Source organism: Rosa rugosa, chromosome 2 (genome assembly GCF_958449725.1).
Source record: "Rosa rugosa chromosome 2, drRosRugo1.1, whole genome shotgun sequence".
NCBI lineage: Eukaryota > Viridiplantae > Streptophyta > Magnoliopsida > Rosales > Rosaceae > Rosa > Rosa rugosa.
Genome location: NC_084821.1, coordinates 31,975,041 through 32,002,053, shown reverse-complemented (window position 1 = coordinate 32,002,053; position 27,013 = coordinate 31,975,041). Strand labels below are relative to the sequence as shown.

Here is a 27,013-nt window from a genome sequence, read left to right as displayed (position 1 = left end):
AATGACAAACAAATAGAGCAAGTAATAATATTTTGTATGAGTGTCCCATGTTTATTTAATTAAATCGTAATTAAATAGAAACATGGCACATGTGTATAGCATGTACTTGTAATGTGGATGCTAATATCATTTTTTACATTTTTGTAGATATGCTAAAGGATCATTGAGATCGGTATGTGAAGCATGGCATATCTAGCATGTGAGGTCTAGAAAGTGTTGCCAAATCTACGAAAGGTTGTTGTCATGCTCAAAAGTTTATGGAAACATGTAAAAGCATATCAAGTGTAATATATTGTAGTCATGCTTAGAAGTAGTAAAAGCATGTGATTGGCATGGCATTAGCTCAATTTGAAAGAGCGTAAAAGATAAGATATAGTTACTTATCTTATGCCGATTTGGAGGCTAGCAAAGTTGGCCGAGCATGACGATCCCTTGCTTGTGGCGGATAAAGTACTCCGATAATGTCCGTCAACTCGTAGTTGCGGTTGAATGCTCGATAGAAATAGAGATTTCCTTGAAACAAAATATATGATTAATATGTGGATTTGTAAAATCAACATCACTAATTTGCATATGTACTTTGATAAAATTGTAAGCAAAGTGTATAAGCAAATGTAGTGTTTGATGACAAATAAGTTGCATATATGTATTTATTTTGTTTAATAGTCATGTGGTTGTGTGCGTAGCACATGTATGACGTAGTGGCTATGTTTAATAGTCATGCTCTTAACAGTTGTTGTACACATGCATGCTCGTAGACCTAGGCATGCATGCTTATGTCCATGATAGCCATGTATTAATTAATTAAGAAAAGAGATATATAAGCAACGGTCATGGCAATGATGTGCATTTGCAACATGAGTACAATTATATATGAACTAGAAAACGTGCCCGCGCTTTGCTGCGGAGCAATCGTTGCATGTTTGCAGTTTGTTTCAAAGTGATCTAATTTTGAATAATCACGTATATTACATTTGAATACTACTGGATACAAAATGTAGTCACTCAGTATTGACAATTATACGATTCCAGATATGGCTTTTGGTGCTTTTATTCTACGATTTCAGAGCTAGAATTATGACCAAAAAAATTCAGTCCAAAGCAAGACAGATACCCACATCACAATGCAAGCAAACAGATATCAAAATATCTATGTTCTGCTTTGCTACACACTAAAACCATTGATGGTATATGGTTGATGTGCTTTTAAGTTGAAACATCCAGCCCATCAACTAAATAGCCCGAGCATCAATGAAACATCCTAAAATTGCATTCAATACTAAGAAACAGAAACAAAGCCTTCTCAAGCGATATAGACGTTATTCCTAAGTTCCACCAATCTGATTGAACATTGATGTAGATTATAGTTCGGCCCCTGCAATGTACATTTGATAAATTTCATTAAGAATGAAGGGCTATTGCTGATTTCATTTGTGTAGTTAGTGATTATGGTAACCTTGGAGCCCAATATGTCAAGTTTCTAAATCTGTGTATCAGTGAACATCCAATTGCTACAGTTGTAGAAAGACATGAGAAGCTACTGCACTATCTCCACACCAAGTAGAATGGTCTGCTTAGATACAATTGAATCAATTGAGTATTAATATCTACAGTTGGATCAGATTTTCAGTGGCTAAAGTGAGATAAAGAAAAAAAGAAATAGCAAGTCATTAATACAGAGAGCAACTGTTGGGACAGAAAATAAGTTTAAAAGTAAACATTATATGAAGATCGAATTGAAATGAAATCTAGTATACATTATATGAAGATCGAATTGAAATGAAATCTAGTATACATTATATGAAGATTGATAGAATTTACTTTTAATCAAAAGTAGTTTAAGAGTAAATCATCAATTTCATGGTAAAAATATGAGAGGATGAAGAATCAATATAAAGACACTAAGACAGTGATGATCATCTTTTTTTAAGGATTAAATACTTGTTACTCCTCAAACTTTTGCCTGAAAAACAGTTTGGTCCCTCGCCTTTCAAATTAAACTGGATAGTCCTTATTCTCTCTAATTCTCATATAACAAGTCCAAAATGATCCAAAATGACTATTATGCCCCTCATTTTCTATTTTTATTATTATTTTTATTTTTTCTCTATTTTTTTAATTTTTCTCCCCTTTTTTTATACTCCCTCTCTCTCTCTCCCTCTCTCCCTCTCTCCTGGCCGCACGGTCTCTCTCTCTCTCCCTCGACCTCTCTTCTTCTTCTCTTCCTCTGCCATCACCAGAGACCACCACTTCTGGCCACCATCTCACCAGAAACCTAAACTCTCCCTTTCTCTCTTCTTAGCCCCGCGTCTTTCTCTCTCTCCCCTGACCTCTCGCTCCCTCTCTCTTCTTCTTCCCTCTGCAACCACCGGGAACACCATATCCGGCCACGATTTCATCACGCCGCCACCTCCAATCGATCCAGCACCCAAATCCCAAAAACCCCTCTGCCCGCCGACGCCTGACGACGTCGTTCGAGCATCATCGAAGCTCTCGGCTCTGCATGCCTTCGATTTCTAGTCTCCAGCTCAAATCGAGCTTCAACACCTCCATAAACGAAGTCGGAGTTACACTATCTTTCGAAACCCCAAACTCCCGACCTCCGATTCTGACCAGAGCCGACGCACGCACTTCACGCGCCGCCGCTGGTGCGTGGGAGAAGCTAGCTCCGCCGCTCATGGCTGCTGGAGCTTCAGACCGCCTCTATTAGGCAATCTTCGTGTTTTATGAATTGATTAATCGAATGTTTGGTGTTTCGGAAATTTTAACTAAATTTGGGTTCAATTTGGTTGTCTGTAGGCAGCAAATCCTCCTGTTCGTGCTATTGTGTTGTATCTGAGCACACAGTACTCGGTTCGAATCTCGTATGTATGGTTTAGATTATTGAGTTTGAATTTAGTTGTAACGGAGCATTGGATTGATTATGTGAAATCTGACGGTAGACTAGAGAGTTTTGATTCAGCAATCTTTGTTCATTAAAGTCATGCTTTCATGCTTGGCTTGTTGCAGGGAGGTGATCAAACCTATTCTTGATCCGTACTTTGATAAATGTAAGTAAAAAATCGTTTTTGAGTTGGTAGATTAGACATGGCAGAAGAAATGAAATGGTGGCCGGAGATGGTGTTCTCCGGTGGTTGCAGATGGAAGAAAAAGAGAGAGGGAGCGAGAGGTCAGGGGAGAGAGAGAGAAGGACGCGCGGGTGAGAAGAGAGAAAGGGAGAGTTTAGGTTTTTGGTGAGATGGTGGCCGGAAGTGGTGGTCTCCGGTGATGGCAGAGGAAGAAAAGAAGAAGAGAGGTCGAGGGAGAGAGAGAGAGACCGTGCGGCCAGGAAAGAGGGAGAGAGGGAGGGAGGGAGAGAGAGAGAGAGAGTATAAAAAAGGGGAGAAAAATTAAAAAAATAGAGAAAAAAATAAAAATAATAATAAAAATAGAAAATGAGGGGCATAATAGTCATTTCGGATCATTTTGGACTTGTTATATGAGAATTAGAAAGAATAAGGACTATTCAGTTTAATTTGAAAGGCGAGGGACTAAACTGTTTTTCAGGCAAAAGTTTGAGGAGTAACAAGTATTTAATCCTTTTTTTAATATGAAAAAAGTGTAGAAGTAGTAGAGAATATATTTTTATCAATCATAGTGAAAAAATAGTTTTTAGAGAAAACTTACCAAGGAAGGGATAAACTATTCTTTAGGTGTGTCTTGCGTTTCGGTCTCGAGCTAAAGAGTGGTTGTAGGTAGAATGGTCTTTTGATGCTTTTAGATATTCATTTCATAAGGTGTTGTCCTCTCTTGGTTTGTTGAGCACTTGATATCTAATCAGCAGCATATCAAACAAAGTATCATAAACAAAAGACTCACTGTTGTACCCCTATAAAACAAAGTAATGAGAAAAACTTCTGAAAAATACACCTGCCACACAAAACCAACCAAAGCACAAAGCATGCCTATCATAAGGAAAAAGGATAATTACATCAACTGAATCACAATAGTGTTTTAGTTTCATTGATCAAGAACATGATAGTCTTTTCATAAAAGTGTTTTCATACGGTTGAAAGTAAAGTGAGTATATATACACAAACAACACAAACAGCATAATGAACATACAACTGTGAAAACGCGAAATCATTGAAAACGTAATTCTTTATCATCAAGTATTGACTTCTGAAGCATTCAATTCTTGACCGATCAAATACAGGATCCGTAAAAAATTTCAAATCAAATTTGCACCAAAACACAAATACCTTCTATTTGTTTTGTTTTGAGTAACAACTTTCCACCTCTCTCTCTTGGTTCTTTATGATATATATGGTTGTATTCAAGAACTGAGAAATGAACAAAGAGATGATGTGGGTTTTGCTCGATCAGCAAATTTTTACAGATAAAGCTATAAAAGAGGATGAAAGAGTTTTACCATCAGCTATTCAGAAATTAAACGCAAAAGTGAAAATGATGTGGGATTTGCTCGATCAGCAAAATTTTTACAGATAAACCTGTAAAAGAGGATGAAAGAGTTTTACCATCAGCTATTCAGAAATTAAACACAGAACTGAAATTAGAACTCGAATTCAAAAATTAAACCCATAAAAAAACTATTAGTCACCCTAATGCACAATTTTGGTTCAGGTCATTGGAAAATACAGCTAGATACAACCAACAGAGATAATAATCATATTTGTATAACTTTGAAATATTCCACTTTCTTATAAATTTGTCAACATGCGTAAATAGATGCTAGAACTTAAAATTTAGTGTTTTCTTGGTAACGTTATGGGTTTCTGATTTAGCTGTTAATCTAATTTCATATCTATTTATACTTTGACCTTCTCATATTCACAGCCACATTAAATTTGAAACAGAACAATCTACTAATGAACAATGATGTTAGCAGTAAAGTTCATATTGATCAACATTGTAAATTATATAGACACAGACACAAAAACGAAGCTCAGGATAGAAAATAGGAAACTAATTTCAATCATGAGCAATGTTTTAGATGTTCAAAGGAGTTGGTATGCAAGATAACGAAATTAAGGAAGGAGAATATAGCCTAGAATTCAATCCCCAAACAAACTAAATAAGATTAACAAAATGAGAGCCGATTACCTCAACTGTAAAGAAGACGACCAAGTTGAGATAGAATCCCCAAAGATGAATGATTGCACCTTTGAACAATTCAGATTGTGACCATACCCAGAGCTTGACACCTAAATCACCAAAACCAAAAGAAAGAGAAGTATCATTTAATGATTCAGTGAGTAGTGATTTCATATCACAAACCAGCAATCGAAGAGCCATACAAAGCCATCAAAACTGAACTCCAAATATAAACAATACTAAATCAATCATTGACAATAACAATTCAATAATGTCTACCATTGGTAGTGACTATTTTCCTGTTCAATCAACTTTGATAATAAAACCATCATGATTTTCATTTTCATTCAAACCAAAGCTTAAACCGAATTCACTTTCATTCACATTTTAATTGCTATAAAAATATACAAAATTCAACTACAAAAAACTCACTTAAGACCACAATTTTCGAGAGTTGAAAAAGAACCTAAATCAAACACATACCTATTGAAAGCTTGCTCTCAAACTCGATCAAAATTCTAGCAGCAACCTTTTCCAAAACAAACCCCAAACTCTGCTTTAAAAGTAGACCAAAATCTTCCTACCCCAGCCATTTACGATCAAAATCTGAAATACTACATCAAACCCACAATTCAAGATGTCAAATTGTATTTGAAATATCGCACATAAACTCTGTGAACTAAACGTTTACAACTTGAATAAGATACCTGGAGAACTTTTCTTTAGCAAATGTTGTAACTCTTGTGTTGATATTGATTTCAAAAAGCTGAGCTCTCACCGAGGTCTCACTGTTGCTAATTCCTGAACACAATAGATTAGCTGTTTTGTTTATATATGAGAAACAATGGCAAACTATAAATTCTGATAACATGAGTGCAAGATTGTAATTGTAAAGAGCATACCTCCAAATATTGTTTTTGTTAAATATCAATTGCAGTGTGGTTATATTTGCATATAGTGTAAAATATATTCTCATTCATAGATTTAGTAAAACATCTTTGTAAACTATATTTTTAGTGTATTTATTTGGTATATTATCGCTATTATTTATCATAATTTTCAAACCATTTTTTGATGTAACTCTTAAAAGTGCAACGTACAATTGTCCATGAGTAAAAACAGGTTCAAGTAAATATATACCAACTTGATTTAGCGATTGACCTTGACTTTTATTAATTGTCATAGCGTAACATGGTCTAATTGAAAATTGGCGTCTTTTAAAAATGAATGGCCATTTTTTTTTTTTTTTTTTTTTTTAAAAAAAACCCTTAACCCACCCCACCCTTACATATGTCAGTGAGAATCAAACCCATGACCTATACAATGAATGGTCATTTGTTTTGATCTATATTCATTCCTGTCAATATTTTTGCTTCTATTAATCGATCAAATAATGAATTACGACAATTAAGAAAAGAGTAAAAGTTGCGAGAAAAATTGCCAATTTATATTAAGGAATGAATAAGTTGATTTATATTAATGATCACACAAAATTTGTCAAAAAAAATGGTGTCCATATTGGTAACAATTTTGTCGTGCCCTATAATTCAAATTTATTAATAACTTATAATAAATTAAGGAAAAAGATTAACCAGGTAATGGTAATGGTCTTAATTCTCGCAATTTATATTAGCACCATATATTAAGGAAAATTTGTTTAATAATCTCGCAATTTTTGTTAATTTCGTTATCTTCCTTAATTAGATCAAACTTCTTTAGATATTATTCTTGTTTCATTTCCAGTTCAGCATTAAACTGTAAAATTACTTCATCATTAAACTCTAAAATGCAATAAAATGTATGTAAGCGGTTCCATTAGCAAACTGAGACTATTATGTGACACCGTGAAGCCATGATCAATTCATATGAATAATTAAACAGCAAATGATGATCTGAAATGGCTGTTTCTCTTTTTACAAACCTTACAAAAACATTTGTTTTCCTCATTTCTAGTGATAAAGGAGTTGCTCACTTGAAAAGGGCAAAAGAAAAAAAAAATTCTATAGTATTTTAGACAGCTCTTTGCAAAATAAGAAAAACATGATACCAATTTCCTATTCTGTTTAGTATATTTTAACCAATTGTGCCAATTATGCTCTTCTCGAAATCAATGACCTATTTGAGAGCAATATATTATCCTCTATATATATATATATATATATATATATATATATATATATATATATATATATATCAATCATGAGCTTAGCAACTTATAGAAAGCACAACAGTCAACATTGTAAACCAGTATTTGTACTTATCAACTTGGATGGAACCATTCGGCCCATTCGGTCAATCTGACAAAATGTATATATTAAACAATTAACACACATTTGAACACTTCTGGCCAAGCTGGCCTTTCCATTATGAAGAACCATATTAAATGTGGTTGCTTGCAAAACAAATTATTAAATAAAGCTCCAATAATGTTGCAGCCATTACTGAAAAGGACATTCAAAGATTTGGACATCATTTTACCATAACATGACCGAGTTGATTTAATTGTATTCCCAAGTTTGGAACTTATAATCATTTGGACATCATTTTACCATAACATGACCGAGTTGATTTAATTGTATTCCCAAGTTTGGAACTCTTAATCATTTATAAAATTTAATGATTATTGGACATTTTCTGGCATGTAGGTTAATTGGTTTACAATTTCTTGGAATGGTTCAGGTTAAAAACAGACCCACTTCAGATATTCAAACAATCTCCAAATAGATTCATGAGGAGTTAAATAATGACAATTAAGATAAGTTTGAATTTCATCATTTAAATTTTCTTGTAGCAAAATTCGAGCTCGGTCTGGCCCTTTATTAATATATTTAAATAAATATTTAATCAACATAGATTGAGAGCATGATTCAACATTAATATGAGCGTTGTATCTTCATAATAAATTTGAATTATAGGGCACGACAAAATTGTTACCAATATGGACACCATTTTTTTTGACAAATTTTGTATGATCATTAGTGCGTTTATATGTTGGCGGTGAATTAGCTTCGAATATTGTTTTTGCATTATATGGTTTTGGAAAAAATTTAGAGCATTTTCCATTTTTCATGCAAGGAGATTTTGGATTGATCTGTCCGCAAGGTCCATGAATCATAAATTCGCTGACAATTTTAAAAAGCTCTGGATTAATATTTTTATCTGGTAATTCAGCTGAAATAATAGAATCAATATCTGTGGCTGTGTAACATTTGCAATCTTTTTTCAACCAAAACAACATGTGAGCATGAGGAAGTCCTCTTTTTTGAAATTCTATTGTGCAAACATCAGCATCAATTTGTCCAAAAGGTTCACCAGATTTAATATAAGCAATCATATTTTGTAATTTGATGTTAAATATTCTTGAAATTATGTCAGGCCTGTCTTCAACTTTACACTTGGAATTATTTTTGAAGTATCTATCTATTTCTGGCCACTTAACGTTGCAAGTAAAAGTTATAAATAAGTCAAGATTACCATATTGTCTGCAAATTGCCATAGCGTCTTGATAATTATTAATCATATTTCTAGGGCTTCCAGTATGAGAACTTGGTAAAATAACTTTTTGTCCTAAGTCATGACCTTTATTAATTCCAGATGAAGATACAGTGTAAATTTGTTCATAAATTTCACTTCGGAGATTTTTTTTATTTTTCCTTATCCAATCTAAACGATCTTCCTCAACAGTTGCGTAAGCATCAACTAAAAATTGTTATGCAGTTTAAGTCACTTAATCGTTCACTTAAAATTTGACCATCTATATGCAGTTTAAGTATGATTAAATAGCCTCTTTGATTACGCGATACTATGATGATCATAATTCACAATAAACTGATATAAAGTAAGACAACCATTTCGTGAACCTATCTTTAACTAATTAACTGTCCTGTTGTCCCAACCATTTCAGATAATTGAGTATTGCTTTGAGAAAGTCTAAATTGGAAAACAAAATAAGGAAAGCCAACTGAATCAAATTCCAAGTTATATCTATGTTGAACCAAATTTGAAAATCATTGATGTCCTCGTGACTGAAATTTATATATAAAAAAAAAAAGAGAGAGAACAGTAGTTAACTGTGAAAAATGTGGAAATTGTGTACAATCTTGTTTGTAGTAACTTCAAAAACTCAAGATTCTAAACCGCATATAATTTTACTCTATATTTGTGGCTGATGTAGTAAAGCATAACGCCAAAACCCCCATTAAAAACATAATAGTGAAAGACTGAAAGCCAAGTAGGAGACAAAGCATTTCCATGATGCTACAAAGATGGCCATAAGCTGTGCAGATCCGCTATTGAGTAACTGGAGTTTGTACCTAGAAGATTGGGTTCATCGTGAAAGCATTTAAGCTGATTTTCTTCAATTTGTTATGTGTTTTTCCACATTTTTTCTGATTACATCTTTTACTTTCATCTCTGTTCTGAAGCATTTACAGACCTACAACAGCTTCGTATTGTAAGTTTCCATGTGGATGCATTTTCATCTCTGTTCTGTATGCCATAAACTTTTGCCAACAATTTTCTGCTGCTGTTCCATAATCGGCCACCTTGTAATAAAGTATTTTCTATGTTACGTCTATCTTGAATTTGATATGTAATATAACTCCGCATTGATATTCTCTCTCTTTTTTGTTGAGAATTTGCATAAGTTTTTTGCATTAGTAAATTAGATTTATACCCATCTTCACCATATGGAAAAAGAATTGGATATTGCAGTGACATATACTTTGGATGTATTTTGGAAATTCATTGTAAATGTCTATCATTTGATTCAACAATTATATCTCTATTTGAATTATATTGTCCAATATCGCCAACAATTAGACCGCTGATTTCATCAGATGTCGGTCTTTCATATTGTTTGCTATCAGTTGGTAAGCAATCAAGTATGCTCATATTAAATAAAGGTAAAGAATGATTTTCGAATTTATCTCTTATTGTTCAAAATTGTTTTGTTAATTCATTAATTTCGTCAAACATTTTAATAAGCCCTTCAACAATATATGGTTTGATGTTTTGATTAACGTGAGTAGGATCAATAGCACTAATACGATTTGAAATCTCATTTTTTGTATCATATTTATATAATTCAGCATATTTAGAAGATTCACCGTCAGAAGGTAATATAGAACCCATTAAATGATGGACTTGACCACTGATTTTGAAAACATAAGGACCTGATCCAGTATTTATTCGATGATCAATTGTTGCTCCCATATATGTAAAAGAAAACATTGAATTATAAACGCTGATGTTTTCTCTAAAAAGTTTACTTTCTGAACCATTATTCGGATCCAATAGTGTTCTAAGAAAATCGGGAGTTGGTTTTGGTTCTGGAAGTTTGATCTGTCCTTTTTTGCAACAATTTGTGTAGATAGGTGATATTCTTGTAGATGTTTGTTTAATAGCTTCATCAAACCAAAAACATGCACCGCAATAATCACATGTGTAAACATTGTCACCTGAATCTTCATATGCAATAGCGGATCCTGCGAACACAATTTTACTTTTTGTCAAATAATATACACAATTATTAATTTTTTTAACAATGGTTCATAGAATTTGAAAGTACTAACCTTGTCTACTTCTTTGATATGATGCTTGACCGTATGAATGTTGATATTCATCTGTATATAATGTGAAAAAAAAAATAGTTATAATATTTGTTAAAACAATAGTTACATAATCACTATGGATATAGATATACCTGTGATCTGACCAACCTCTTGTTGATCACGATCTTCCATTATGTCAACATTCTGATTGCTCATTTCCCCAAGCTGATTCTGTCTTGTCATTATTGGTTGAGATACTATAAATATAATGTAAAGAATGTTAGTTAGTTCTTTTGTTCTGTAAATACAAATAAATATATATATATATATATATTAGGGTCCGGATCAAGGGACACACAATTGTACACAATTTTTTACACTCTTCATGAGCCCTCAGATTTTAAAACATTCAATGGTTTAGATTAAGTGTGAGAATGACATGACATTTGATTTATTTCCTAACAAAAAAGAAAAAACAAGAGATAAATAAAGGATTAAATACTTGTTACTCCTCAAACTTTTCCCTGAAAAACAGTTTAGTCCCTCGCCTTTCAAATTAAACTGGATAGTCCTTATTCTTTCTAATTCTCACACAACAGGTCTAAAATGACAATTCTACCCCCAATATCCTTTTTTTATTTTTTTTCTCTCTCTTTTTCTAATTTTTCTCTTTTTTTTTTTTTTTTTCTGGTTCTCTCTCTCTCTCTCTCTCTCTCTCTCCAAGACTATTCTACCACCAAGCGCCTCTTTTCTCCTTCCTTCTTCGTTCTTCTCTGCTCTTTTTTCCCCCCTTCTTACTCTACTCCATATTCCAATTTAACTTAATCTAGAGCCAATCCTCCCCACAAAATTCCTCCACCTCTCCAAATTCACACTCCCAAATCCAAGAGTAACCCCATACCCAAAAACAGTAACACACCTTGGCCACCTCTTCTCCGCCAAGGCCTTCTCTGCATGCCTGAGATCGTCAAAATGGACGGTCACGATCCCGTCGTAGGACCTCTCCGTCTGAACCCACCTCACCTGGCCGAACGCCTCCTCGGACAGATCCGAGAACTCTTTGAAGCCGTGGACTGCCGTCGGATCCAGAGCTTGGTGCTCGGCGGCTCTGCATGTACTGAAAAGGATCCGACTGGCACCATTCACTGAAAAATCCCGCCGAAATTCGACCATTCACTGTAGTTGTCAACGGCGATGACAAATCCAATTTTGAATTCAACTGATCGAGACCAGAAATAATAGCGACGCTGCAATCCCAAGAGCTGGGCAGACCAAGGACCCGATCCATATGCCATGCTCCTCCCCCCTGGTCCTCAAACTCCTCCCCAAGGACTTCGGCAGCCTCGAGCCTCACTCAATTAGTTCGACAACGAGGAGGAGAACGGCGGCGATTTCGGCATGATGATTGTCAAGAACGTTCAGAGTATGGGGGAGGCGAGAAGAATGCGACTGCGGAAATGAAGATGTGTTCTCGACGTTTGGGTCGAGAAGGAAAACAATGGATTTGTGGTGCTGAGTTGGCACGTAGTCGCTGTTGGGTTAGTCTAAAGCCGATGTAGTTTCCTGGATCTTGGCATTTGGGGTTGGAATTCGGTGGAGCAGATCAAAGAGGTAGAGATGGGTGAGAGATTGAGGGTTTGACTGGCCGGCTGGGACTGGAGCTCGGTGGAGGCGGGCTGGTTAGAAATGGGATCGAAGCTGGGTTGGTCGGAGCTGGAATTGGGGTTGGGGAACTAGAGCATGGAGCTGCAAGAGTCACCAGAGCATTTGAGAGAGAGAGAGAGAACCAGAAAAAAATAAAATAAAATAAGAGAAAAAAAAAGAGAAAAATTAGAAAAAAAGAGAGAAGAAAATAAAAAAAGGATCTTGGGGGTAGAATAGTCATTTTAGACCTGTTTTGGACCTGTTGTGTGAGAATTAGAAAGAATAAGGACTATTCAGTTTAATTTGAAAGGCGAGGGACTAAATTGTTTTTCAGGAAAAAGTTTGAGGAGTAATAAGTATTTAATCCATAAATAAAAGTGGATTAAACTGTTTTTTTATTTTTATTTTTCTATTAATGCTTCCCATAATATTTCCTCAGCTTGTATTTTGGGTTGGAATTCTGGGATTAATTGTGTCCCTTGTTATTTTCTTCAGCTTTTGGTAATGAAGTTTAACATCACTGATGGCAACGGTTTCCCCAAGTGGGGTATTTCAACTGGGTTTCTTCAGCCCAGGCAGTTCCAAATCCCCAAGTGTACAAGAACATTAATCTAGTCAGAAACGTCGTTTGGGTTGCGAATCGAGGCACCCCAATCAACGACTCCTCAGGCCATTTGATGATCAACACCCCCACAAGGACTCTCACCTGCTTCCTTCCACATCCACTACTTCCCAATCTCCATCGCCCATGGTTTCCCTCTTATTTTGGTCTGGGTTAAGTTGAACGAATTGGTGCTCCATATACCGATTCACAAATCATTATGAATCTCAATTTCTATATTTGGAATTTGGGGAAGGTGATGGCCGGGGATGGAGCTTAGGGAAGGCAACGTGGTGTTTTTGTTCTTGTTTAATTTCATTATTCTTTATTAATTTTGTATTTTGTATTTTACTTTTTCTTCAGAAAAGTAAAGTTTATTTATTTATTTTGGTTGAAATATATATTATTGGTTATTTATGCAATGTCATTCTCACACTTAATCTAAACCATTGAATGTTTTAAAATCTAAGGGCTCATAAGGGAGTGTAAAAAATTGTGTACAATTGTGTGTCCCTTGATCCGGACCTATATATATATATATACTGACCTTGTTTTCTTCTTTTTGATGTCCTTGATTTGGCTTGATGATCGATTTCTTCATTGTTGATCTGCACAATCTCTTCTTCTTCCACCGGGCCTTGTTAAGATACTATAAATAGAAATTTAACAACATTATTCGTTTTAAATTTATAAATGCAAATCATATCTTAAACTTGATAATCGATGTTCACCTAATTGCTTCCATCTTTCTGACTTAATGTAATGATCCCTCTGTTGCAAGGATCTTTTTCCTTTTGTTGTTCCAGTATTCGGCAGCATAACTGTATTTTAAAAGTATCATTTATTAGGTATAAATGCAAAACTCGAAATCAAAATAAAATTAAACAAACTGAATGTAATACCCCGAAAAATCCAAATTAAATTCTGTGGATTTTTAGAAATGATTTCACGATAGTGGGAGCGAGTACGAGGCTCGGAGGAATTGTGGAATTAGTTCGAACGATTAATTTTCGAAAAAACGAACGTTATTTAGGGGGTCTCAAAAAGTGACTTTTTATACATTGGGAATTTGGGAAAACTTCCTTCATGAAAGTTGTAGAGGACATTAAACCGAGTGCGTGCATATGTGGTACGTAAAAATCGGAGTTCGTATGCGAAAGTTATAAGCAAAATATGAAAGTTACTGTTTATGGTAGATTGGTATAAATTTGAAATGTTACTGTAGCCAGGTAACTTTTCTTTCTTTTCTCTCTCCTTCCCCCGTGCTCTCTCAGTCTCTCTCTTCTGCAACTCTCTCTTTCTCTCTTCTGCAACCTCCTCTTTCACCACCTCTAGACCACCAAATGGCGAGCTGCGAGCATCGATAGACTCGTCTCTTCCTCCTTATCACGCATGTGGGAGTTGTTTACGACGATTTGGCCGGAAATGTGGAGATCGAAGCCAACATTTTTACTGTAGCAAATTAGTCAACGCCGATTTCCGGCCACCTCCAGTCATAAACCCAGGTCCATTAGAAGCGCCTTAAGCCGCTCTTCATGCTCGCCAAGTCTCATAACCCAGATCGAAGCATGGAGGAAGAAAGCATAATTGGAAAATTTCACTGTACATCGGAGTGCTTAATTGTTCGGCTACTTCAAGGTATTTTCTGACTTTGTCACAGTTGAGAAAGTGATTGGAAATGTTGAGATGATGCTGTGGATGAAATTTGGTGGCCAGAGGAGGTGGTTGACCGCCGCGTTGACCACCGTTGACCGCCCACTGACCGCCGCTTGTGGCGGCGTATTCGACCATATTTTGAGTTTTTATTATCTAGGTGATGATCTACGCATCCTTACGAGCGTTTTGATATATTACAAGGTCATTTTAGAAAACGTTGATAAATAGTGAATTTATGTTTTGACATTACTATTTAACGTTTTTACGTTTTATCTTCGGTTTACGATCTGTGAGGATCTGACCATCGGTTTTACTTCAAATTTGGATATGATGATCTTATGACTGTCCCAGTGGCTTTGTGTGGTCATGGGCGAAGATCCGACCGTTGGATTTTCGTATAAATGTAAAACAATGATTCGGAAGGCGATTCGTGAGAATCCGACCGTCAGATTTTCGTATAATTTTATGGAGATGTTTGTTAGAGTGATTCAAGAAGATCTGACCATTGGATCTTTGTGATAATTTTGGAGGATGATCCTAAGGGCGATCCGTGAGGATCCGACCGTTGGATCATCGTATAATTTTGATCCGACCGTTGGATCATCGTATAATTTTGATCCGACCGTTGGATCATCGTATAATTAGGATCCGACCGTTGGATCATCGTATAAATTCGATCTGACCGTTGGATCATCATTAAATTAGAATCCGACCGTTGGATTTCCGTATATGTGTGGTTTATGAATGATTGCTAAGTTAAGATCGTATCTAACTAGGTGATTGACGGTTTGAGTTGGTGGACGATTGTGGATCGTATTTTGAGCTGAATTGAAGACGCAGCGGGATTATCGAGGTGAGTAAACCTCACGTGGTTCATATTACGAACCCAATACAATTAATTGCTTTATTTTGTTGCAATCATATGAACTATTGTTGGTGTTACTAGACATTCCTGTGTGAATGTCTGTATATATATTATTACGTGAAATAATATGTATTGTTGGAGTTGTGTTGAGTTATTGTTGAGAAACAACATATTGTGAGAGGTATTGAGTTTATTGTTGAGAAACAATATATTGTGAGAGGTATTGAGTTTATTGTTGAGAAACAATATATTGTGAGAGGTGTTGAGTTTTATTGTTGAGGAACAATAAATTGTTGTGATCTGTGGAGATCACTAGGTCACGAGGTGACCATGGCATCTATTAGTGAATCACGCTCTCGTACCGGGCTGGTGGTTATTAATAGTATTAAATCGTAATCACGTCTGTGGCCGGACGAGTGGTTACGTTCAGTTAGAGCTCTAGTCTGTCTGCCAAATGTGGAGTGACCTTATGAGTGAAATTGAGAGTAACTCATAAGTGTCAATATATATATGGTAACCTTATGAGGGAAATTGAGAGTAACTCATAAGGGTCTATATATATATATGAGTCTGTCTACCAAATGTTGGGAAATCTTATGAGCGAATTTGAGAGTAACTCATAAGTGTCTATATATATATATATATGAGAGTGAGTGATCTTATGAGCTAAATTGAGAGTAACTCATAAGTGTATATATATATATATATGAGAGTGAGTGATCTTATGAGCTAAATTGAGAGTAACTCATAAGTGTCTATATATATATATGAGAGTGAGAAAGTAACGTGGGTTTGTGGTAGTCTTGAAATCTAATAAATCAACAGTTCTTTCTTGTTTACTCATACTGGCTGTAAAAAGCTTACCGGGTTTTGTGTTGTTGCAACTCCCGGTACACTATTCAAATTGTGTAGCGGGTAATCCTACAGGACAGGAGAACCAGGACGGTGATCGTGCGGTTAGAGCAATTGTTAGAGTTTTACAACAATTGTAAGTTGTGAGGTGTGTTATGCTCATTTGAGCTTTATAATATATTGTGAGAGTGAATTGTAATAATGAACTCGAAGTTTCGAGATTTGTTTTTTTGTAATTGTAATTATTCAGGTTTCGGATTTGAATTTATCATTCAAAATCCGGGGCGTGACAGTTTGGTATCAGAGCGTAAGGTGCATATTTGGTGATGTGTCAATACCTTCCGAGTGATGGCCCGTCTGCAGCGGATCCCCATCGTGTGCTCTTCGGTATTGGCTAAGTCATTGGGTATGCGTGAGTGTTGGGAGTTGTTTAGGCCGCTAGGTCGTTTTAGGAACGTGAATACCTTCCCTATAGTATTGACTTGGTTAATATGAATTTGTATTTGACTTATACTGTGTTTTAGGTGTTATACATGTATTAGCCAAGCATACTATACTCCTTAGGTGATGGAGATTCGAAGGGGTTGTACTTAGAACCTTACAGTTGTCTTGTAGGTTCGTATTGGAATAAGTTCAGTGGCCGCGAGTTACAATCCTTGAGGAATAGAAACCTCTTGATTCAACTCTGTTAAGTCAACGAGGATTGTTTTATGGAAATGAGGTTCTTTTGATTGTTGAAGTGTTTGGTTGAAGGCATGGTGTGGACCTATGCTCGTCTGTAATGTGGATACGAGTATTAATCGATAGTAATTTTGCCTTTTTAAGTTGGATATACTAATGTTTTTGAATAGATTCTTGACTCATGTGGAGTTGTGAGTAGTGTTGCGGTTAGGGAAGGAATTATTGTGGTTAATTCTTCCATGTGTTTGTAAGTTGTTGAGCAGAGTTTGAGGTGCGAGAACGGAGTTTGATCTTGTGTTTGAGTGATTGAGACGAACGACTATATATTTAAGTTATCTACAAGTACCTATAATCATAAGGGTTATTGAAGTGGGACTAGTAGTAATTTTAGTGATTCTAAAATTGAATCGAGTTCGAGGAACGTGTTTTATATACGTGGTTGATGTTGCGAGCATCATTTTTGATTGATATTTTGCGTTTCACAAAGACAACTGGATTGGAAATTCTCCATTTGGACACCTTGGTCTGTTGACCTGACTATGACTTGTGGACATAGTTTTATTTAAGTGAAGGAAATTGATTTTGTGAACTAGTTTTCTTAAGTTTTGGATCGTAGTATGGAGTTGGACTGAAGTGAATTTGAGGTTGTTTGTGTTTTAAGTTTAAGTAGGCGGGACACTTAAAGTTTTGAAATGGAGTTGATTTTGGTGTAATTAATTGGGAAAGTTAGAATCAGTTCTTGTGAAGGATGTTGGATGAGAGTGTGTGCCTTTGGTGATTGATCTTAGGTGATATAGTTAAACGCAATTTCGGATATTGATTTTAGTGACTTTGTTAGGTATATCCATAGTGGTTCAAGTGAATTACTATGTGATATGGAGTTTGATTCGGTTTCTAAATCGTAAATTCATAGGGTATGAATTGTGGTAAGTTTAATGGAGCAATTAATAGAGGAAATGGTTGAGATTTTATAAGATTTGTATGGGTAACTCTAAGGATGTGGGTTTTTCCTAGCTAACTCAGGATGTGTTTAGCTTTATTAAACCCTAATTCTAACGACGAAATTGTTTGTGTTTGGTTTGACTCAGAGGATACTAGCTAGACCTCGATGCGACTTATTTGATTGTTGGATTCTTTTTGAGTGATTGTTTTTATTACATCATTATGAAAGATGTGTGCAGTAGAGTTGTTTATGGTTTTGAAAATAGTATTGGGTGACCAAGGTTCGATCCTTGGTGTTGTTGTTGGTTAAACAAAAAGAAAAGAAAACATGCACACCATCTTATTGATTTTATATTACAAAAAAAAAAAAAAAAAAAAAACAAGGACTATGCTATACTAAGCCTAGTCAGCAGCTCCGGATGGATTTAGGCTGAGCTCAAGAGAAACGTTTGAGCCACTGTGGTAACCGCCTGAGCCACCAGAATAGTAACCAAAAGCGCTACCTTCCTCGGAAGTAGCCTTCAGGTTACCAAAGACGTCCTCGCCGTGCACGGGGAACAGAGGAAGAGTTTGAACCTCCTGGTGATCTCCTCCTCGTTGTTGCAGGGATGTTTGTCCTCCTGTTGTGCCAAAAGAGTTGTACTGGTATTAGTGTTGAAGTGTGAGGAAGAATACGAAACAAAATTTAAGTAAATAAATCCTTCATTACCAGTAGAATAGGTGGAACCAAAGTTGAGATCAATGGATCTACCATCATCAGTAGAACTAGTGGACCCAAAATTGATGTCAATGGATCCACCAGCTGGCCCAAAATTGATGTCGATGGATCCACCAGCACCAGTAGAACCAGTGGACCCAAAATTGAGATCAATGGATCTACCAGTACCAAGAGAACTAGTTCTCATGGGCACTGGAGCAGCCTGATTACACCTATTCATCTGCTTCTCTCGAGCCCTGACGTTCTGGAACCAAAAGTAAATGTTCTTACCCTCAACATACCCATACTGGTTCAGCTGGAGACAGATCTCGTGAATCTGCTCTGTAGTTGGGCACTTAAATCCCTTGACATAGTAAAGATCCTTGAGGATTCTTATTTGTTCTGGAGTAGGAATCCACCTGGTACGGCTTCGCCAGAAATCCATGTTGGCACTACTTCCAGCTGCTTGGGTGTTTCCTCCCTCCTCTGTTGGTTGCTGTTGTTGTGGTTCCATTTGTTGCGGGGTTTGGAGCTCCATTAGTTGCAGAGTTCGTGGCTCTTGGGTCATGGGGTGAGAGGATGTGGAAATCGAGGAATACATGGTTTAGTGTTTGAGGGAGATTTTGTTAGAAGGATTGGAGTTGTTGAACTGGTGATTGGAGATCTGAGATTCTCAGAGGAAAGATGAGATCGAATCTTCAAATGGAAGAAAAGATCTGAGAAAGAAGGATTGAAGATTTGGAGGAAAATATTGAAGATCTGAAAGTTCAGAGGAAAGATGGGATTGAATCAACTAGATGGGAGAGAAGATCAGAAGAGAAGGATTGAAATTGATGAAGAAAGGATTTGAGAAGAGAAAGGCTGAAGAGTTGAGAGAGAAAGACTTGAGCTCGGAAGAAAAATTTCTTTTCTTTTGGAGTGAACAGTTTTTCTCCAGAATGCACCTATTTATAGAACAAGGTGAGCAGATCTCCACCGTTGGATGAACGATCTCAGAATTTGAATCCACGCGTTGGATTAAAGTCGCCCCGAAACCCGGAAAAGCTGTTGGCGCGTGTTGAGCGTGTAAGGGGACAGGCCGAACCTCGAGACGCTGTGGCAGACAGCTTTAGCCGAAAGTGATTTGCTTTCCGTAAATCACGGAAGAGACGTGTCGTGGCACGTGGAGTGTACCGACAGTTTGTTGTTATTCTATCGCTTATGATAGAATAAATAAAAGAAGTTGCATGGATAGTAACGAGAGCAGCTGGTGCTCTAGTGGTTGAAGAGCAAGGCTCATGTACAAGAGGTCAGAGGTTCGAACCTTGCCTCTCGTTTATTTTTATTATGTTCGCTTATGACATAATAAGTAAAACATTTGTACACATTATATTAAGCACAGCTTGTGCTCCAGTGGTTGGTGGGCAAAGCCCTTGTGCAGCAGGTTAAGGTTTCGAACCTTGCCTCCCCCGTTATTTTATTTATGTCGCTTATGACATAATAAATATAACACGTGAGCATATATTAATGAAGGCAGCTCTTGCTTCAGTGGTTGGGAGCAAAACCTTCGTGTTTGAGGTCGGGAGTTCGAACCTTACCTCTTACAAATATTTTTGGATCTCGTATATGCTTGATATACGACGTATATACGGTATACATACGTATATACGGTCTGTACGGTATGCATACGAATATACAGTTGTACGGTATGCATACGTATATACGATCTGTACGGTATGCATACGTATATACGGTATGTACAATTTCATACCGTAGCCGAGCTGGAAGTTGGTGGGCCGATTGGTAGGCCCAAATAGTAAGCCCAAATAGTAAGCCCAAATAGTAAGCCCAAATAGTAAGCCCGAATGGTAGGCCCAAATGGTAGGCCCAAATGGTAAGCCCAATTGTTCGGCCCGAATAGTAGGCCCAAATGTTAAACCCAAAGTGGTTTGGGCCGGTTCGAAATGTGGATGGTCCGATTTCTTCAGGCCCAATTGGCCAGCCCTAGTGCTTAGCCCAAGGATTGAGCAAGCCCAAGTCATCATCATTGGGTGACATAATTTATTGGCGTACTTTTGGGGATGATTTGTTTTGAGTGATGCATCTCTATGGTTGTGAAGAGTGGTGCATGCTTAAGTTTTACTATGGAGATTTACCGTGATGCTAATTGAGTAGCGAAACACTTTGTGGGAGTGATTACTGTGCTTGTATGCCAGTACAGAGTGATGATCTATGTGAAGATCTATGTGATGATCTATGTGAAGATCTATGTGAGGATCTATGAGATGATCCATGTGACGATTTTGTGTATGTGATGTGGAGTGTTGTTGAACAGTTGTTTTGTGAATTTACATTGTGATGAAGGGATTTAGTGGCCATAGGAATGTATTTTTATACAAAGGATTGTGGCTTTGTAGATTACTACAGATTTGGAAAAGATGGAGATTCTATGATTAGGTCAACCTTAATCGAGAGGAATTGACTTACGCTTAAATTTCGGGACGAAATTTCTTTAAGGAGGGTAGATTGTAATACCCCGAAAAATCCAAATTAAATTCTGTGGATTTTTAGAAATGATTTCACGATAGTGGGAGCGAGTACGAGGCTCGGAGGAATTGTGGAATTAGTTCGAACGATTAATTTTCGAAAAAACGAACGTTATTTAGGGGGTCTCAAAAAGTGACTTTTTATACATTGGGAATTTGGGAAAACTTCCTTCATGAAAGTTGTAGAGGACATTAAACCGAGTGCGTGCATATGTGGTACGTAAAAATCGGAGTTCGTATGCGAAAGTTATAAGCAAAATATGAAAGTTACTGTTTATGGTAGATTGGTATAAATTTGAAATGTTACTGTAGCCAGGTAACTTTTCTTTCTTTTCTCTCTCCTTCCCCCGTGCTCTCTCAGTCTCTCTCTTCTGCAACTCTCTCTTTCTCTCTTCTGCAACCTCCTCTTTCACCACCTCTAGACCACCAAATGGCGAGCTGCGAGCATCGATAGACTCGTCTCTTCCTCCTTATCACGCATGTGGGAGTTGTTTACGACGATTTGGCCGGAAATGTGGAGATCGAAGCCAACATTTTTACTGTAGCAAATTAGTCAACGCCGATTTCCGGCCACCTCCAGTCATAAACCCAGGTCCATTAGAAGCGCCTTAAGCCGCTCTTCATGCTCGCCAAGTCTCATAACCCAGATCGAAGCATGGAGGAAGAAAGCATAATTGGAAAATTTCACTGTACATCGGAGTGCTTAATTGTTCGGCTACTTCAAGGTATTTTCTGACTTTGTCACAGTTGAGAAAGTGATTGGAAATGTTGAGATGATGCTGTGGATGAAATTTGGTGGCCAGAGGAGGTGGTTGACCGCCGCGTTGACCGCCGTTGACCGCCCACTGACCGCCGCTTGTGGCGGCGTATTCGACCATATTTTGAGTTTTTATTATCTAGGTGATGATCTACGCATCCTTACGAGCGTTTTGATATATTACAAGGTCATTTTAGAAAACGTTGATAAATAGTGAATTTATGTTTTGACGTTACTATTTAACGTTTTTACGTTTTATCTTCGGTTTACGATCTGTGAGGATCTGACCATCGGTTTTACTTCAAATTTGGATATGATGATCTTATGACTGTCCCAGTGGCTTTGTGTGGTCATGGGCGAAGATCCGACCGTTGGATTTTCGTATAAATGTAAAACAATGATTCGGAAGGCGATTCGTGAGAATCCGACCGTCAGATTTTCGTATAATTTTATGGAGATGTTTGTTAGAGTGATTCAAGAAGATCTGACCATTGGATCTTTGTGATAATTTTGGAGGATGATCCTAAGGGCGATCCGTGAGGATCCGACCGTTGGATCATCGTATAATTTTGATCCGACCGTTGGATCATCGTATAATTTTGATCCGACCGTTGGATCATCGTATAATTAGGATCCGACCGTTGGATCATCGTATAAATTCGATCTGACCGTTGGATCATCATTAAATTAGAATCCGACCGTTGGATTTCCGTATATGTGTGGTTTATGAATGATTGCTAAGTTAAGATCGTATCTGACTAGGTGATTGACGGTTTGAGTTGGTGGACGATTGTGGATCGTATTTTGAGCTGAATTGAAGACGCAGCGGGATTATCGAGGTGAGTAAACCTCACGTGGTTCATATTACGAACCCAATACAATTAATTGCTTTATTTTGTTGCAATCATATGAACTATTGTTGGTGTTACTAGACATTCCTGTGTGAATGTCTGTATATATATTATTACGTGAAATAATATGTATTGTTGGAGTTGTGTTGAGTTATTGTTGAGAAACAACATATTGTGAGAGGTATTGAGTTTATTGTTGAGAAACAATATATTGTGAGAGGTATTGAGTTTATTGTTGAGAAACAATATATTGTGAGAGGTGTTGAGTTTTATTGTTGAGGAACAATAAATTGTTGTGATCTGTGGAGATCACTAGGTCACGAGGTGACCATGGCATCTATTAGTGAATCACGCTCTCGTACCGGGCTGGTGGTTATTAATAGTATTAAATCGTAATCACGTCTGTGGCCGGACGAGTGGTTACGTTCAGTTAGAGCTCTAGTCTGTCTGCCAAATGTGGAGTGACCTTATGAGTGAAATTGAGAGTAACTCATAAGTGTCAATATATATATGGTAACCTTATGAGGGAAATTGAGAGTAACTCATAAGGGTCTATATATATATATGAGTCTGTCTACCAAATGTTGGGAAATCTTATGAGCGAATTTGAGAGTAACTCATAAGTGTCTATATATATATATATATGAGAGTGAGTGATCTTATGAGCTAAATTGAGAGTAACTCATAAGTGTATATATATATATATATGAGAGTGAGTGATCTTATGAGCTAAATTGAGAGTAACTCATAAGTGTCTATATATATATATGAGAGTGAGAAAGTAACGTGGGTTTGTGGTAGTCTTGAAATCTAATAAATCAACAGTTCTTTCTTGTTTACTCATACTGGCTGTAAAAAGCTTACCGGGTTTTGTGTTGTTGCAACTCCCGGTACACTATTCAAATTGTGTAGCGGGTAATCCTACAGGACAGGAGAACCAGGACGGTGATCGTGCGGTTAGAGCAATTGTTAGAGTTTTACAACAATTGTAAGTTGTGAGGTGTGTTATGCTCATTTGAGCTTTATAATATATTGTGAGAGTGAATTGTAATAATGAACTCGAAGTTTCGAGATTTGTTTTTTTGTAATTGTAATTATTCAGGTTTCGGATTTGAATTTATCATTCAAAATCCGGGGCGTGACACTGAATTGAAAAAAAATAATAATAAGAAACGTTAACCACACATGTAAAACAAAGGTCTGAAAGTGTCAAACAAATAACATAAACTCTAGTGTTCCATCATGGTTCATTCATTATTATACTATTACAGCTGCAACTATATTTGCAGTTTATTATCATGAGTACAAACATATGGCAGAATATATAGATAAAGCAAATATCAATATTGATTTCTATAATTACCACCTATCTTCTAGAGTGAGTGTTAACTCAGGAATACACAACCTCTTTACAAAGCAAAATCAAGCAGTCTAACGGATCACGCAGGCTTTGGTGGCATTGCCCGGAACAATGACGGTGCGTTTGTTCTGGCTTTTGCTTCACGTGTGCGGGTTCCTAGTGCTCTTGATGCTGAGGTATTGGCATTTATTGAGGCTATCAGGGTGGCCAAGCTGAAAGAGTGGCAATACGTATAGGTCGAAACGGATTCGACAATTGTTTTAAGGTATTTTGCTTCACCAAAATTGGTTCCGTAGCGGCTCTGTGTTCAGTCGTCCAATTGTTTGGCTCGTGCAAAGGGTTTGCATCTGCATGTTTCACACATATTCAGGAGAGGAAATGCCCCTGCTGACACTTTGGCTAATTATGGTGCCTCTCATGACGGAGGGAATATGTGGTTGTCTCTACCCTCGTTCTTGGTTGCTGATTTTGGACGTGATTTCTCTTCAAGGCCAGCATATAGATTCTCTTAATTATGTTCCCAGGTTCATCATGGACGTCTCATGTCTTTGTTCTAGGTTTTTGAGTTTGTTTTGCTTGATCACTTATGTACTTGCATGGAGTTTTCTAGAAAGTTCATTTTTATGTTTGGTTTTTCATTTGTTCATGTACCTTTGTTTGGGTTTGGCCTTGGCTGAGTCCTCCATCCCGTTTGTATTATTTTCTTCGAGCATTAATAAAATTTCGAGAGAGGACAATGAGTTAGTCCTCCTCTCGCTTCTCTAAAAAAAAAAAAAAAAAAAAAAAAGCAGTCTAACAATCTCTTTAAATCAGATAATGCATGACCAAAAAAAGAAAAAAAACAAAAGCAAGAATTCAGATAGAGCCAGCAGGTTTGCAAAAATATAATTACAAACCAAATACAATCAGTTCTCATCAAACAAAAAAAAAAAAAAAAAAAAAACAAATACAATCAGTAAGCTGTACAGTTGTAATGCATAGCCTCAAAAATTTGTTTACCTGGATCAATAACAGTTAACGAATCTGACTGCAAACTGTTCCCCAAATCTGCAAAATAAAATGACAACAGTTAAAAAAATTTGATATTACATTAGCTGTACATATTATAAAGGGAATACAGAAATAGTCTAACAGTACTTTATACTTCATACCTGAGTAACAATACAAAACCAATATAATATTGAAGAGCAAACAAAGGAACAGCAGCAGAAAATTGTTGGCAAAAGTTTTTTGCATATAATCTGCAAGAACGAAACAATTTTGAATTATTGAATGTAAAGAAAACAAAATATATACAGACAACCAAAAAGCATTTTTGGATGTACACTGCAGAAAACAAAAAAAAAACAATTTTTTCACACAAAACATGGAACTATCTGAACAAATTGTTAATTAGATAAAACTTCTTTAGATATTATTCTCGTTTCATTTCCAGTTCAGCATTAAACTGTAAAATTACTTCATCATTAAACTCTAAAATGCAATAAAATGTATGTAAGCGGTTCCATTGGCAAACTGAGACTATTATGTGACACCGTGAAGCCATGATCAATTCATATGAATAATTAAACAGCAAATGATGATCTGAAATGGCTGTTTCTCTTTTTACAAACCTTACAAAAACATTTGTTTTCCTCATTTCCAGTGATAAAGGAGTTGCTCACTTGAAAAGGGAAAAAGAAAAAAAAAAATTCTATAGTATTTTAGACAACTCTTTGCAAAATAAGAAAAACATGATACCAATTTCCTATTCTGTTTAGTATATTTTAACCAATTGTGCCAATTATGCTCTTCTCGAAATCAATGACCTATTTGAGAGCAATATATATATATATATATATAGGATTAAATACTTGTTACTCCTCGTACTTTTTCCTGAAAAACAGTTTGGTCTCTCACCTTTTAAATTAAACTGAATAGTCCTTATTCTATCAAATTCTCATATAACAAGTCCAAAATGATCCGAAATGACTATTATGCCCCTCATTTCCTATTTTTATTATTATTTTAATTTTTTTCTCTATTTTTGTAATTTTTCTCCCCTTTTTTTTATATTTTCTCTCTCCCTCCTTCTCTCTCTCCCCTGACCTCTCGCTCCCTCTCTCTTCTTCCCTCTGCAACCACCGGAGAACACCTGCAACCTGATGGCCACACTATGCCAATAACCTCATCAGACGACAGACAGATTGGTTTCTATCGTCTGATATAATTTAACGACAGACAGTGTAAAAACTGTCGTCTGAATATAGCAACATACCATGGTAAGTTAGTTTTGAGAATTAAGTTTATTTTCAAACAACAGTTATCTGTCGTATCGTCAAAGGAGATAAATTGATTTCGTTTTGGGTCGTAGCTTCTTTTTTTTGTTTGTATTCAGACAACATATATCTGTTGTCTTGTCAAAGGAGTAAATTGGCTTTGAATTTTGTTGGAACTATTTTTAATGATTTCTCTCTCCCCGACAAATTTATCAAACCAAAAAGAATGGTTTCGCGCTGCACATTTTTCAGATTCCCTCCTCACCCATTCTTTGTCTGACCAATAAAAAAGATAGAACACTATTCTCTCATCTCTAGAAAAACACTCGGCTCACTCGCATTTTGCTCTCTCTCTCTCTCTCTCCTCAAATCTCTTCTTTCTCTCCTCCCAAATCCTTCCTCTTCCTCGCCTTCTCCATTATCGATATCGCCATGACCTTGGCTTCACTATCGGCCTCTTCACTATCCTCCGACACGCACGTATCCGGATAACACTGTGTTCAACCTTATCGCTATGCACCATCGCTGGGACGACCTCCACCACTTCGACTGTAACCTTGTGAAAGGCAAGATGTCATACTCGATTTAGCGGGCGTTGACAAGCAGCCTCTCAGCTGTGTGCGAATCCAGTTGCCCAATCTTTGGTATCCATCTGATTTAGGGTTTCTAATCCATGTT

General features: G+C 36.5%; 1 protein-coding gene across 6 annotated transcripts; it reads right to left on the bottom strand.

Moving 5' to 3' along the window:
• Positions 1-1,298: 1,298 nt before the first annotated feature.
• On the bottom strand, positions 1,299-25,601 carry LOC133732595 (uncharacterized). 6 transcript variants are annotated; one of them, XR_009857211.1, is made up of 14 exons: positions 25,077-25,596; positions 13,623-13,712; positions 13,439-13,540; positions 10,799-10,903; positions 10,668-10,718; positions 10,554-10,580; positions 5,802-5,913; positions 5,578-5,708; positions 5,104-5,204; positions 4,412-4,490; positions 4,242-4,322; positions 3,667-3,812; positions 1,457-1,570; positions 1,299-1,375 (listed from the first exon to the last, which is right to left on the bottom strand). XR_009857211.1 is itself a non-coding variant. In XM_062160178.1 (6 exons), exons 4-6 carry the CDS (start codon positions 10,887-10,889, stop codon positions 10,033-10,035), a joined length of 690 nt encoding a protein of 229 aa, XP_062016162.1. In that variant the 5' UTR covers positions 10,890-10,903; positions 13,439-13,540; positions 13,623-13,712; positions 25,077-25,601; the 3' UTR covers positions 9,633-10,032. The 6 variants fall into 6 exon arrangements, 1 of the variants encoding a protein (XP_062016162.1); XR_009857213.1 differs by lacking the exon at positions 1,457-1,570 and having other exon boundaries at positions 25,077-25,595; XR_009857214.1 differs by having other exon boundaries at positions 1,305-1,570; positions 5,578-5,700.
• Between the last annotated feature and the right edge of the window lie 1,412 nt (positions 25,602-27,013).